Raw genomic sequence first — 15,360 nt, 5'->3', positions numbered from 1 at the left:
CATTTCGGGGCCCTCAAAGTTTTGGGGGCCCCAGGCAATCACCTACATTTGCCTAAGGGTAAGTCAGCCCCTGACTAAAAAAAAAAAAAAAAAAAAAGCAGTGGCTCAGCACACCCTCACCTGTCACTCTCATGCTGGGCTCATAGCCCTTTAAATATGCAGAGGGATGCAAAAATAAAATAAAAATGGGAAATGCTAGATGTCACCTTGCTGTGACACAAAAACGTCTGACACAAGACAACGAAGCGACACCGTCATCCTCACTGTGTGGTGCGATAAAGGCGTTTAACCTGAGAAAATATTTCATTTATTTTTATTTACTGATTCGTTTAGATTAAAAAATCATTCTAACTGCTTACACACAGTCATCATAATGTAAAAAGAGTTAATATTTTTTAAAATAATTCACCTTTAAATTGCTTTTACAAATGTTTATTTTTACCAGGTTAAATGTAGGTGATTGCATCATTTTTTTGGTACATCATCATTTCCTTATACTCCTCTGTATGCTGTCTTGCTTCAGAGACATGAAAGAAGCCAGACGAGGTTGGAAGTTGAAAGTTCACCGAGATGACGTTCATGTTCAGTCTAAATTCAGAACATCTGTCTCCCCACCCACCCGCCTCCCTCGCCGACGCTGGTTTTTCTGTTCTTAGCTGCCTCTCTACTCCGCTGTGCTGCGCGGGATTTCATGTCTGAACTTTCATGCTCTTCTGCACACAATGATTGTCAAGCCCCCTGAATCCTTCTTATCCCTTTAACAACATAATGAGTGACTGTATAATTTGTTCTGCAGACATTGTGATGTGACAAATTTGCTGTGTAGTAGTTAATGTCAGGACAAAACGTGAGCCTTTTTGCTCTGATGCAGGATGACAGGTACCCAGTCACCCAGAAAATGCACAAATGCTGTGAGTAAGATGGCTCAAAGCCAAACACAGTGTTTTAACTGAAAAATCTCAGCTCTCTACACACTGTTGCATGTTTGTGAACGTGTTCGGGCGCTTCTGTATTCATCAGCTATGCGTGCACATTCATATAGGCCCCATTCATTAACTTTTTTATTGTGTGCATGTCTTTGTGTACTTGTGGGATCAACCCAGAATAACAATGTCATGGGGGCATTTAACATGTAAGGACACTGAAATAAATTCATTCTTTACACATTTAGGTTATGAAGATTACAACCTGATTTGAGGACAATTTTTAAACTATCCCCTATCACCTGATTCCATGTTGAGAAGCATGTCCATGAAGTGTTTTTTATCCAACGCCAACTGTATGTGAATGTGTGGTAAATGACGTATACTTACTGTAACGAGCAAATGATTACCTTTTAAGAAGGTCCTAAGTGCTTTTAACCCGCTGTACGCGGTTTCATGAATGAGCATTCAGCCGGTGGTGTTTACACATTGGACAAGCACCAGACAGGGAGAGGCAGAGAGGTCATTCGTCTTATTTTCTTTATTCATGTACCAGTGCTAATGCTTGTCTGCTGCCTACAATTGGTAGAGGTAAAAAAGTCAAAGTGGTACAAATCCCACAAATCTTGTTCCAAGCTGTTTCTTTCACATCTCTATTCCAACCAATGAAAGACTTGGTGTCATTTAATTTTGGACAGGCAGAAAAAGACAAAAAAAAAAAAAAATTCTCCTTCGTGATCATGTTGATACTTCCATGGATGCTTTCCACATTTCTCTACCAGATTCGAGTCCCTGATTGGTCACTGTTCAGCACTGCTGTGATTGAGTGTCCAGTGCTTGTTCAATAAATGCCCGTTTCGTACTCAGAGGCCGCGATCTGACTTAAAAACTTGTACTATGGAAAGCCGCGAGGGCCAGAATCGTGAAGAACTTCCACGTTCTGAGTGTGTTCTTGAGATTTTCTCATTACGTTCTTTCAACGAATAGAGTGCTCAGAACGCACATTTTTGACCCTTAGGGTTTTCCATACTCAACGATGCAGGCAAGTTAGAGTACAAGACGTGGAAGCTCGAAATTCGAATTGACGTGCGTTTACATGGACTTTTTATTGAAAGTGGATGCTTAAATGGGAGTCGACGCAGCTGGTGTGAACCTAGTCTTACAGTCTTAATCCCATGTTTTTCCCCAAGGAAAGTAGGAAAATGTATTATATGTTTAGACCATGAATAACTCTGTACCAAAAAAGGTGGTATAGCTCTAAAATTCTCCCAATTATATTTTAAATGTAAAAAAAAGACTAATTCAGGTGGCTTGGGCATCTGGTCCGGGGGCTTTATGGCAACATTAGCATACTTCTTTTTTGTAGCTGATAGTCTCTCGAACATATTCCAACATTTAAGTGTTGATATATGTCAGTTTTAAATCCAGTCAAATTGAAGTACAAATGTCCAGTCTGTAATCTGCATTTGTCTTTACTGTCATCTTAAAAATTAACCCGAAAAGAATTGAAAACTTTCATGTCATGCCAAAAACCATCACTGATATATCAACGTTATCTGCTTCTTGTAAGTTCACACTGCATTGACCCCAAGTTCTTACAACAGGTCATCATCAGAAAAAAAAGAAGTGTTAATTTTTTTTTTTACATTACTTTTTTTTTTTTCCAAAAAAAATAATTGTAATAATTGTAAAAATATATTAATGCTTTTGATACGAAAAACCTCTTCATATTAATGCTTGGCTTTCATTCTACCTCTGTATCCAGTTTCTGTGAGTTTACCTCCTTAATGCAATTCCATTAACTTTGTGCCGGTGTGGTTACACGACTCAGTGGTTTCTATATTTGGTTATCACCATCTTGGCAGGCAAACACTATCAGTAAACCACAGGCTTACCAAAGTGTAACCGATGGATGGAACAAAGAGCCTGGCAGGAGCTGGAACTCACCAGCACCAAGACCACTCAAAAACTCTTGGATGAGCTCCCACAAAGTTTAGACTGTCAGTCCAACTTTCTTTAAAGACCAACTCCGATCATCTCTTGATTATGCCGTTTTTAGCCAATATCAAAATGCTTGTATTGTTCTCTAGGACATATTTTCTGTAGAGCAGCAATAGTTTATTAAAAATTCACCTCTGGCTGTTCGGCGAGTTCTGGACAGGACTGTTGGTGCAGAAGTAAGCCTCTGCTGATATCCCAACATCTCTTTTTTTACACTCTCTCCCGCTGAATACCCAGAAAGGGAGTTTTAATCTTAAATTATGCATCAAGAACATGTTAAAAACACTATTTTCATCACAGTGAGTCTTTTAGGCCAAAGATGATACACTTTTAGACTGTTTTTTAAGAAGACATGAAGAAGCCTCTGGTAGCAGACACTTGTGGATAGTATCATCTACCAGATATTAAACACTTTATTTAAACATTTTTTTAATTACACAGTTATAAAAGGGCTTCTCTGCCTTTTTGAGTGGTCCTGATGCTGGTGTCTCACAGAAGGCTTTAGGCTTTTCCAAAAACGTACATGTCACCACAAACAATTTAAAAGCAATTTTTGAAGTGTCGGTCTGTACTTGTGATAAGAAGTAGAAAAATATACAACACATATATTTATGTTTTATAGCATCATTACTTTGTCATAATAATCCAAAAAAATAGTCAACAATAGCAAATAATTTAGTATTTAATTTATTAAAAAGTGCAACAGCATGATGTTCATTCACAAAAGAAAAATAAATTATTCATCTTGGTTTTACATTCCATTTAACATTGTCACTTGCAAATAAATAAATACAAAATTCCAATAAAAAAATAATAAATAGGTTAGAATAAATAAAGAACACTCATGTCAGAATCTGGACGTTCACATTAGGTGCAGCAGAACATTGAGCTAATACATTCACATTTCAGTTGACACTCGGCTGTTTTGTAGTTTTAGTGCTGTTCAGACGTGAGATGAACTGTTTGTATCTAGTAAAGACATAGCTGACTTTTCTGAATTTGGTTTCGTTCATTGGACATGTTTGGGGAGCCTGGAAGAGCAAAACAAAAGAGTTGAGGTTGGATTGATGAGGCAGTCGTAGACATTTTCTATCCTGTCTTTGATCCATAAGTTATTACTCACCTGTTGGCCATTTTCCACCCATTTCTTCACATTCATCTTGAGTTTATCCAGTTTTGTTGTATCTCCTTGTACTATTAGGTGGTCGAGAATATTCATCAGCTCTCTGCTGAAGTTACCCTCGCATTCAACCTGCAGAGGTAAAGCAGTATGGCTGAGTGGGACGACTTTTTTAATTATGTTAAATCCCTAAAGAAGCACACAAGAGCTTTATCTCAGTCATTGTAAAATAAAATTGTGCCATACTTACTCTGCGAAATGAGGGAACACGCACAGTGAAGTTCTGAAAAAAAAAAAAAAAATCGAGTAAATTCATTTTTTTATTTTATATTGCATTAGTACAAAAAATATTAAAATATTGTTCTTAATGTAAGAAATAAATGATAAAATAGTAATAATTTATACTTACATCTGGAAACGTGGCATTGATATTGAATGTTTTCAGGCCCTTTATGATCTCCGAGTTCAGGTTAAAGTCTGCTTCGACGCTGTAACAGACGAAAAACAGGACTAGGACCAGTGTTCGCTTCATCTCTCTGCAGGTCTCTCTTCCTCTACAACTTCCTTTAGTTATCTTCACTGCTGTGATCACTATCTTTTCTTACTCTTTATATACAGAAGTGAGAACAAGGAAGCTTTGCGTCACTTGATGGAAACCCTTAAGATTTTTTCACGCCTCTCAGGAAGGGGAGATTTTTTAATTGACATGACATCATTAATTTGGATAAAATTAGGAAACTAAATGCTCAGACTGGAAAAAGGCCAAAAAAAAATAATCATGGTTGTGATAAGTTATCTATAACATGACTGTGTCCATGATACCTCTAAATAAATAAATACATTTCTGGTAAAAATTATTTTTTAATTTTTAAAATGATTTCTTTTTCCAGCTGCATTATTAAAAACATTTTTATTTCAAACAAACTTTTTCCCATTAATAAAGATTTTTAGGTTTTTGTGCATTTAATGAAAGAAATGTCTAAAAAAAGTGTGATCTTTGAGAAAAGGAAGTGAATTCTTGAAGAGTTGAATGAACTCTAACACACAACCATACTGCATTTTTTTTTTTTTTTTGTCACCTCAGTGAAAAGTTTCTTTCTTTTTTGTAGCACACACAACTATGAACCACATTGTTTAATTTATTTGTAGATTACCATATCTTAAAAGGTTGCATGACCACAAATGAGTTTTGAAAACTACCTGTGGTATTTTTGGAAGGGTTACTCAAGCCGTGACGAGGCAAATCTTGATCTCGGGTGGTGGGCAGTGGTGGCATCATCGATATCTTTAAAGATCACATGGTTTCAGTGGTATTGCCCGAGAACGGGAAAACACAGTTGTGACTTTCTATTAAGATTCGAGTTTTTGCCATCATCAATTCCTCAATTATTGCCGTCTAACTTTCAGGCATAGCGGCAGCAAGGCAATTGATTTCATTTATGAACAAAAAACTATAAACTTTAGAAAACTCTTCAAGGAATTTCATTTTAGATCAAAACTATACTACTGCAGTGTTTCCTGTAGGCTTTAATAATTAGAAGTTTTATCTGTATGTAGACTAGAATTATTTGTTTAAAGACAAAAACAAATATTTGAAGATCTCATATTCTGGGCGCAGCCCTGGTTTACCTTTTCAGCAATGTGCTGATGATACAATCTTTTAAACGTTTTTTTTAATTGTAGGGATGACACAACTGTCATCAGTATGTGAGTTTCACTTGTGAAAGTTTCACTGCCAGCGACTTCTGATGAAGCGAGAACAGTGAGTTTTCAAGAAACTCTAAGTTCTTTCACTGAAACAAAAACACTAAACCAACATATTTGACAATTACTTAAAATAAACAGTTTGACATTTAAATGACTTTATAGATTGGTAACCCTTATGGGGAAAGCAGTGGTATGGATGCAACAAGAGATGTGGATATATCCTTATAGCCCAACAATATATTTTCTCTTTTTTTTTTGTTAAGAAATTGCAAACAAGTAAGCTCTTAGTTTACTCGCACATGATCCCTGGTGCTCTTCAGTAACAGTGTGACTGGAGATGAATAATCTGATGGATCACAGAGCAAAAATAAAACAAATAGATAACCTGCTGAGGGCATTGTGATGTAAAATGTGCAAAAACAATCCAAATATTTGGTATTGATCAATTACTATTGGGATTCTTCAAAACCAAACGTGATGCTGACTAACTTGAAAATGATGTGGAATGAGTCCTAGTGTTGCCTTGTGGGATACGTTCCACAAATAACTCACCGTTGGTGAAATATTACAGATATTATTTTTTTTTAGCATTTTTAACATGTTCTTGTAGCCTTTTTTCTCAAGATAGGGGACATGTATAAAGAGAATTGAGATTCTGTGTATTTTTTCAGTCAAATTGTGGAGAATTGGGAGCAGACGACAAAAATGCCATTTGAAAAAGAATGTTGTTGCTATGTAAAAACTACAATCGGCAGTCCACAAGCTCCCTGCTTTGCTGCCTCAAACTGTATGGCTGGATAGCCCAAAAAATGCTCCCAGCTGATGTTAGCTTGAGTTTGAGAGGGGCTATAAGCTAGCACTAAAGGGATGATGGGAAATGAGCTCAGGCTTACTACCCGCTAACAGACCCGGCAAATTTCTGATGAACTCTTGCTACTCTGCGGTTCAATATTATTGATTTGACCTAAAAACTGAATAATTATGACTGAAATACAACTGGGAACACTTTTAATAAATCCAAAGATGATTAGACTTGGAGTTTAAAGCTGTAAAACCCTCACTACACACTTTATGAACTTTTTCACATTTATCTCTCTAGTTTAAACTTCACACTTTTGCAGAAAAATGAGTCCCGTGTTATATAATGACAACAGGTTTCTATCCGCTTGCGATCACAGATTTAAGTAACTGGTAGATTGCGTGCAGAGTATCTGTACTAGAGATTCAGCATTGAAGAGATTGACGAGATCAACAGCCAATCAGGATGCAGAACAGTGCACCGTAGAGAGAGAGAGAGAGAGAAAAGACATGTAAACCTGCACTAAAAAAAATCTACAATTGCAAAAAAGCCAGACTGCAAAAGGTGAACTGTGATATAGCGAGGGAACACTGTACACAGAAAAGTCTTGAGTACTGAAAAACACAGTATTGAAGGAATTTTATCGGCTTTGATTGTTTTGTTTTAGATGGATAGGTAGATACCTGAAAGGAAAATTCTTTAACGGCAGTCAACCTTGTCAGCACCAGTTAAGAGGGGATTATGTGAGGAAGGAGAGGATAAAAACAACATACACATGTCTGGAAAAAAACTCAAAAATGCTCAGTACAAAACAGACACACGTGATGTTTGGATTTGGAGGACGGTAATAAGAAAGCTCAGGGCTGCACATCCCACTCTCGTGAAGGAGTCTTGAACCCAGAGCAAAGCACCCTCATTCTAGAGAGATTAGATTATAATAATTCTTGGCGCCAGCAGATTTCTTTTTATATCTGTATCTTTGACTGGTCTGACAGAGTCTATGGTGAACTTTTTGGTTCATTTTTTGGAGCGTTTTCTCTTTATTTTTACTGTATACTAGCTCATGTCCACCACCAACAGTTGGAAGAGACTTTGTCCAAAATCTTACAAATCTTACTCCAGGCTCTTTCTTTCACAGCTCATTTCCGATATGTGAAAGACCAGGTGTGATATAATTTATACAAAAAACGAAATGATTAATTTCTCCTGAAACAGTTTCATGTATGTCACTACAAAATCTAGGTCCCCGATTGGTCAAAAGTCAACATGGTTTAACGTTCTACATGATTCAATGACCCCTAGCTTGTGTGTAGAGTCCTAAAATGATTGTAGAAATGTGTTTAGCTACTCATGAACATGAGAGTTTTGAAAATAGAAGGCTGAAACATGCATATATGTGCATTTACTTGGACTTTTCCTTGGAAGTTGCTTCTTCAGCGCACATTGCAGAGAACGTTGAGATTCTCTTGCTGCTTCAAGACTGCCAGATACATTTCCAATTCTCTAGTTCCACTTGCCAAAAATCTGATTATTAAACATTTACACATCTTCAAAATCTTCCACGGACAGTTGGAATAGACCATTTGGACTAGTTTTCTACTGATCAAAACCTAGAAGGAGCCTTTAAGAAAGTTGGATAATTCATTACTATTTTTTTTAAATATCAAATATGAATTATTCCTATTTTTTGGCACAATCAAAAGAAAAAATATAAAAAGAAACTAGCATTTCTCAAAATGCAAGTTTTTTTTTTTTTTTTTTACCTTTTAGTAGGTAAAAATGAGTAAAAATAGTAGATGCCAAATTAGCCAAAAAGCTAGCTTGTTGCTTGATTACTAGCTAAACTCCAAAATAGCCTAAAATTCCTCAGTAAACTAAATTACTGAAAAATGTCAACTGTTGCTAAAATAGATGATAAACTCTAAATTAGCCTAAACAATCTCAGTGGATAACAAACTACCCAAAAACTTTATCTTATCCCTAAAGTTTTAGCTAAAATCCAGATTAGCATAAAAAACAGCAGAGGCCAAATTAGGCAAAAAAAATGCTACCTTGTTGCTTAATTACTGGCTAAACCCCAAAATAGCCTAAAATGTCTTAGTAAACTAAAATTACAAAAATTAAAAAAACTTACTATTATATTATATTTCTTCAGCCAGAGAGCCACCATGGAGAGATAAAAGAGCCGCAGGTTGCAGACCCCTGGAATACACGAACCAACCGTTTTTCCCCATTTATAATTGGTTTATTCAGCAGGAAAGGTTCTGTCCGGACAGGAAGACTCCACTTTCCTGTTCTCTAGGATGGTAAAAATGTAAGTAAAGAAAATCTATGAGATAACAAGTGCTTTGGTCCAAAAGTCTCTAAAAATGTATCACATTTTTGTACTTGCAAGGTGTAAAAATAGATGGGAGACTACAATGTCCAAGTTTACTAATACATTTTTTCAGGTGGCTTTCTCAACTGACTCAATAACTCATCATTAAAAGATAACAAATGTTTTCTGAAATGATCTCAAAATTGAAGCTTGATATTGTGAGAAAATTAAATAGATTTCCATCGAATTTAACTGAATGTCTCAAATGAAAATGACAAGTTTGAACAACCAACATCCTTTTTTTGCAAGTCCAAGTCTTTGCATTTAACTTAAGGTCAAGTATTTTGTTTTGAAACGGTTTATTTCAAGCAATAAACAAGTCCAATCCTCAACAGAGGATTTACATCTGTACAAAGATGTGTCAGACATAAGATAACCAGACATCAAATGATAGATTTCTAGAAAGGGAGTGGGAGGAAGTGAACTTATATAATCCCACCCCATTTCCTTTACCTGGATGATTATTTTCCGGTTCAAAACTTCCAATCAGAGATTTATACTGTACCAACACAGCTAAAGGCCATTAAAAATAATTCAGTATGAATAGATCAAATCTGTATCCAATCTTTAGGGATAAATCTAAGCTAATAGGGAAAAGGAAAAGAATTATGTCACAAATTGTCATTAAGCGTCTTTAAAACTGCTTGTGGGAACACAAACACATTCAGAAGGTGTTTTTTTTTTTTTAAGTAATGTCCTGGAAATTAAAAATAACAAAAATATATAAATTAATATTGTTCACAATTATTATTATTATTTGAGATCGAGTGTCAAGTCTGATGGTTTTCTACTGATCTCCAAATAAGGAATTTTTTGATCATGAATGGTTACATTTTTTATTTCTAGAAACTGAGCTAAAAGTAGATGGTCAAACTTGTAAAAAATCCTCCACATAAAACACTGAAGAGGCAGCAGTGGAAATAAAGACACGACTGAATGAATCAAGGAATGAATGGCGCAAATTGGACACTTCCATTCATGTTTCAGGAAAGAGTGTCAAATTGTGGGTAGCACCAACTCAGGAAAGAATTGCTTTCTCCTCTTCATTATGTCATTTATTTATAAATATCCATAAATATAGTTCTTGGTAAATCATAAACATTGCAGAAATATTACAAACAATTTCCAAACGACCAAATATATCGGGGATAAAAGTTTAAAAATACATTTTCTTACAGTGACAAAGCTATCAAGTGTTGCCAGCACAGAGATCTCAGCAGACTAAATAAATCAGTGCTGTTTGTCCTTTACTGCAGCAGGCCTCTATTTAAAATTTTGTAATAAATGTTCATTGTGTGAATAGTATATGATGCATTTTAAAGTATTCACATATAAAATACATTTTTTTTCTTGTATTTTCATTATAGGAGGCTTTACTGTTTCAATTATTGTGTCCTAAAATGCTTTCAGGACAACAAAGTTTTATAATTAATAATCAACTAAACAACTAACTTTAGACCACTTTAGAATAAAAACAGCTCTCTCTTGTGGTTCTGTGAATGGAAAGACAAAAATAGATGCTGAACTTCCAAGCTGACGTGGGATTTTGCTCCCAGCTGTTCAGAAAAAGTTTCAGTTGATAAGGAAATATTGCAGCAGATTAACTTTCCATATCATCCCGTGATGATTTTTTATCAGAATGGATCAATCACTTGAACATTCCTAGGTTCTAACTTTCACAATTAGGTCTGATATCAAATATTTCTTTAAAAAACTGCAGTATAAAGCTATTTTTTTTCATAAATCTGATTCGTAAAACTGGTTTCATTTGGTCACTCGTGAGGGCAAACGGTTTCTAATCAGCCGTTTCATCAGCCATAGACTTTTGTGGAAGTGAAATGTAAAAACTTGAAAGTGTGCTTCCTGGTTTCTTCCGCTTCGCTGCTACTTTAGCAAGAACGGAGTTTTGTTGAAAAGGGACAAAAACTTGAGTTTTGGTTGTAAAATTGCATTCAAGGCAGAGATGTTTTATGCAGAAGATTCAACTCTTTATGCATGTGAATGAAAAAATGCATCAAACCGTTTTGGCTCCAAAATTACCTGAATTGAGCATGTACTTGAAAGCAAAAAAATAAAAAAATAAAAAAAAATACAGTGATTTGTTATTTATTTATGTATTTTTAGCTGGAAATAAATTCAGACATTAAGAAGTTAAAGCCAATTAAAATGTGAAATATTGAACTTTAATGACCAGTTATCGACAAAAATTTTAAGTCCTATTAAATGATAAGGAAAAAGCGCAGTTTTTTGTGTTCAAACTGTGTTAGAAAGAGTTATAAAACATTTAAAACAAAGCTTAATGCCTTCTTTATATAACACATAAGTATCTTTTTTTGTTTAATTTTACAAAACAACAAACTCAACATTCAGTTATGAACTCCAAGAACATAAATGCATTCCTTCTATCTCCTCACTTCAGGTCAGAGTTTAACGTGATTCATTTTGAGTGATATGGAGAAAATGATTGCATACTTAAGCATCTCTTACCATGAAATGGGTTTCCCTTATCTTTACACCATCAGCATCTTAAGGACGCAGATGAGTGTGCAATGTGAAGACAAGGTAGTGTGAGATAGAAGTAGGGAAAAAGGTGACTGGGAAATGGCAAAAAAAGAAAAACTAAAACTGGGTTGTAGCTTAATAATTTGTTGAATTATCTCTGAATATTTGGTAATAAATGACCAGTGCGGTCACAAAAAAGAAAACAAAAACCTGATCTGGTTTGTTTCAAGCGTTCATTGAGCACAGTAAAAAACAAAGAAAAAAATCACACAGATTTTCCACTAACTACAGAAACATTTAAAAAAAGACGTCACATTTGATTCGTTAAAGTGATTATTGACTAGACTTGAATGTATTGATTGCTTAAAAAAAAGAGTGGGGATAAACGAATTTATATAATCCCACCTCTTCATAGTTGCTTCATTTCATATTGATCCAGAAAATCATCCCCACACATTGAAGATCATGTTTTCAAGAAATAAGAGTGATTATCCTCTGAAAGGTTAAATGCAAACAATTTAAATAGATAATGAATTTGTAGTTTTTTGGTCCATTTTTATATATTTTAACATATTAGATAACTGAACAAATGGCTGACGAAAGGTTTATTCTATTTTCAGAGTGGGTTTTTATAATTAGAATAACCTAAAAATACTAGAGGACAGTGTCCTGCTGGTGTTCAGAGGCAGATTTAGTGTTAGTTGTCATGTTTGTATTCACTAGTGAAAGAAGGATGAGAATGAAGTTCAAAATAACAGTTTTTTGTGACTTTTTTACATTTCTAATTAAAGAAGGAGGATCTTTTGGACACTGCATTTTATTTTGAAAGGAACTTGTATGTGCTGCTGTCAAAAGTTAAAATACATTAAACATTTTCTTTTAAATATGACTGTTGTAAATACTTAACAGCTACATTTTTATAAAAGATTGATCTCAAAAGCATAATTAAAGTGGATTTTTATTTATTTATTTTTTTAAGCAATGATTTGGGAGTTTTTGGCTCTCGCTGGGTTTTGATCAGTAAGAAACTATTTTCGTCCACAATATTTTCCCTATAAATCTCATTTATAGATTTATATTTTTTATCACTCAGTGCTTGAGCTGTCTGAAAGGTATGCAACACACCTGGATGCTGTAGCCTCACCAAAGACGACATGCTTCACTTTACGCTTGAGCTGACGTTTTATTTTATGCTGATGGAAAAGTTTACATATGCTACACTCTGAGTTTCAGCAACTGCAATGTGGGTGAACTGCAGAAAGCTGACTGTGCGCGGGAACATTTTGGGTTTGCTCACGACAGATGGCGTGTTGATAATGCCTGAATCTTGCATTTCCGTTATGATATATTCAGCCTTGAGCACAGTTTTAAGAAGACACTGTTAGTTCTCATGTGACTAGCTAATGTGCAAAATGACTGTTGTCATTTTCACACCTTTACCTGTAAGTTATGTCGCATGCATGCAAACTTCTAGCTCTTAGTGACAACAGGCTACATGGTTGAAGTACACTTCCTTTTGTACGCTGTAGATACTTGCCATTTGAGTCAAAATCAAGCTTTTTACTGGAGGAGATTTTAATTGATGCACCTTCTTTAAGCAAGAGAAGGAAAGTCCTGAGTTTAAGCCCCACTAGGTTACCACACAATACGTGTGAAGTTGAGTCACAGAATCCCCTGAGGAAGTGGTGAGCGCCTGTCAACGCTAACTTTGAGAACCACTACGTGACTTATTTTGTAATCTAATGATGAATCTCATGGGATGCTCTCTGTCCCTATTTTTAAAAGTCTTCAGTATATAGATTTCAACCTGTGTTCCCGCTTGCTTCCGAGCAGACACTCCACCATTAGGCCATTCACCTGAAATCCCTGCAGAAGCAGAACAGCGGGAAGAAATTTGTAACAGAAAAAATTTGCAAATTAGTGCATAAAAAGATGAATAAGGCGTGTTTTTTGGGGTCAATCGTGGCCAATTTGAAACCAAATTCCCCTTGTTTAGTTGTCCCCGTTTGAGCAAGCTTTCATCAATAAAAGGTGTAAAAGGATGCGGCCCACTACCTCCCCTTTGGTGTTGAATATTAATTCTAACCAAAATAGTTTTCAGAACCAGAGTGTAAGTGTGCTTTTTCCTACTGTAGAGTTATTTTATAATAAATTAAAAAGAAATAAATGGGGAAATTGTTCAATTTCAAGTATTTGGTCTAAAAAACTTGTTCCTACTGTAAAGTTTAATTATTTTATAATAAATCAAAAAGAAATAAATGGGGAAATTGTTCAATTTCAAGTATTTGCTCTAATTTTTTTTTTTACCATGAGCAGGACATCATCTCTGTGTTCATTCTAACATGCTCAAGCTTCACTAGAAAAATGACAAATTACAAGATTCTTTTTATGTGTGTTTATTTAATTATTTGATAATATGTGTATACTGTTAATACAAACTACAGTTTATTTATATTACATTTCCAGGTTTGCGGCGTGCCTTGTGAATTTTTTGCAGAGGAACAGTTTATAAAACAAAGTTAAGAGTGCACCAGAAAATAGTTTGGGGAAATTCATTTGACACACACATCAGTATATTTAAATAGTACTTTTTTTTCAATTAAAAAAAAATTAATTGTTTTGTTGTAAATGTTCCCAGTTTTCCTGACAGTCACTGGATCTTTCTGATCACAAGGATTTACTTCAACCACTGCAATTTTCGATTTGGCCGCCAGGGGGAGCGCTGACACTTCACAGTTGCGATTTTCAACTGATAAACCAACGAAGAGGAAGGAGTTCATGCTATCATAACATAGCATGAGTGCACGCGACTTTCACTTATTCTATTTGTTTACTGGTTAATTTTCTGTTGTATTACGCAAAATGCCTCCTAAAGGGAAAGGCGGTAAGGGCGGTAAAGGTTAGTCGTCCGTATAAATCGCCCACTATTTTGATATCTGGTGGCTAACATGTTTAATATCATTAGCAACCCACTATTTCTTCTATAATGACAGCAACTACTAGGCTCTCCGACTGCTTACTTTTAAAGTGATTAATGTCATAGTTTCAGCTGGCTGTTTTCATGTGGTGATGATGGTGTGTTCTATGTAGGAGCTGCTGCAGGAAGTGCAGATGCCGACAAGAAAGAAAAGGCTCCAAAGGGAGGCACTTCTGTGAAGGTACTACAAGCAGTCTTTTTTTTTTTCTAGGACAAAAGTAAAACGTAACATAGCAGGAGGATTGCAAATAAGGCACCATGACAGATGTTTGCTTTAAAATGTGGGCTTATGGAAATAGTTAAAACAAAGAAAAGGGTTTACTGTGCATGAATTTATATCTGTGAATATAACATTTTGTAAGGAGAATGACAATATTTATTTCATAAAATATATTTTTGTCGACTTTATTAAGAAAACCAAAAAGAACATGTTTCCATTTTAGGGTGAAATCATTATAAACCTTAGCTTGAATGAGTTTGGTCGCTCTTTCCATATTTTTTTGAAAATTCACAGTTCCAAAACAAATGAGTGACAGTTTCAGATTGAGAATTACAGAAAGTACAATTAGAGTCTTTGTCTTTAATAAATCTGGTTTGGTATTGGTCAGTGGGGTAAAATCTGTGCAGCTTTTTAAATGAAAAGTCTTTTGTTTTGTTATTCAAGAAAAATGTGTTTGGCAGAAGCCATATTTGTTTCCAGTTTATATGGGGACAAACTGTTTCCAATAGGAGTGGACATAAGAAACTGAATTTTGTTGGAGCAGGGAACGAGTTACTCAATTGTTTCTATTTCCAACAGCAAAACAGATTTTACCCACTGGGGTATCAGCAACACCAAAGGAGGAACCTGAAAATCTTTTACGCCGTTTTGAAAAAGAATTTGTTGCGCACCCTGCAACTTTTTATTTTCACCGCAACTTTACAAATCTACCGTGACAACAGTCATTGATGACG

The 15,360-nt window shown here is 35.2% G+C and overlaps 1 protein-coding gene and 1 long non-coding RNA gene across 2 annotated transcripts in view; one reads left to right on the top strand and one right to left on the bottom strand.

Annotated features, from left to right (window-relative positions):
- Nucleotides 1-3,779: 3,779 nt before the first annotated feature.
- On the bottom strand, nt 3,780-6,898 carry LOC118599211. The gene is made up of 2 exons (XR_004948511.1): nt 4,295-6,898; nt 3,780-4,176 (listed from the first exon to the last, which is right to left on the bottom strand). It is a non-coding gene; the product is annotated as an uncharacterized LOC118599211 (long non-coding RNA).
- Nucleotides 6,899-14,142: 7,244 nt separating this feature from the next.
- The window catches only part of pin4 (protein (peptidylprolyl cis/trans isomerase) NIMA-interacting, 4 (parvulin)), a 4,864-nt gene continuing 3,646 nt past the window's right edge, over nt 14,143-15,360 (top strand). Inside the window, exons 1-2 of the mRNA XM_024284200.2 lie at nt 14,143-14,328; nt 14,520-14,587. Coding sequence (XP_024139968.1) covers nt 14,292-14,328; nt 14,520-14,587 — 105 coding nt within the window. The 5' untranslated portion in view covers nt 14,143-14,291. The remainder of the gene's footprint in view (nt 14,329-14,519; nt 14,588-15,360) is intronic.

Source organism: Oryzias melastigma, linkage group LG10 (genome assembly GCF_002922805.2).
Source record: "Oryzias melastigma strain HK-1 linkage group LG10, ASM292280v2, whole genome shotgun sequence".
NCBI classification, from domain to species: domain Eukaryota; kingdom Metazoa; phylum Chordata; class Actinopteri; order Beloniformes; family Adrianichthyidae; genus Oryzias; species Oryzias melastigma.
This window is presented reverse-complemented; position numbering and strand designations above follow the sequence as displayed.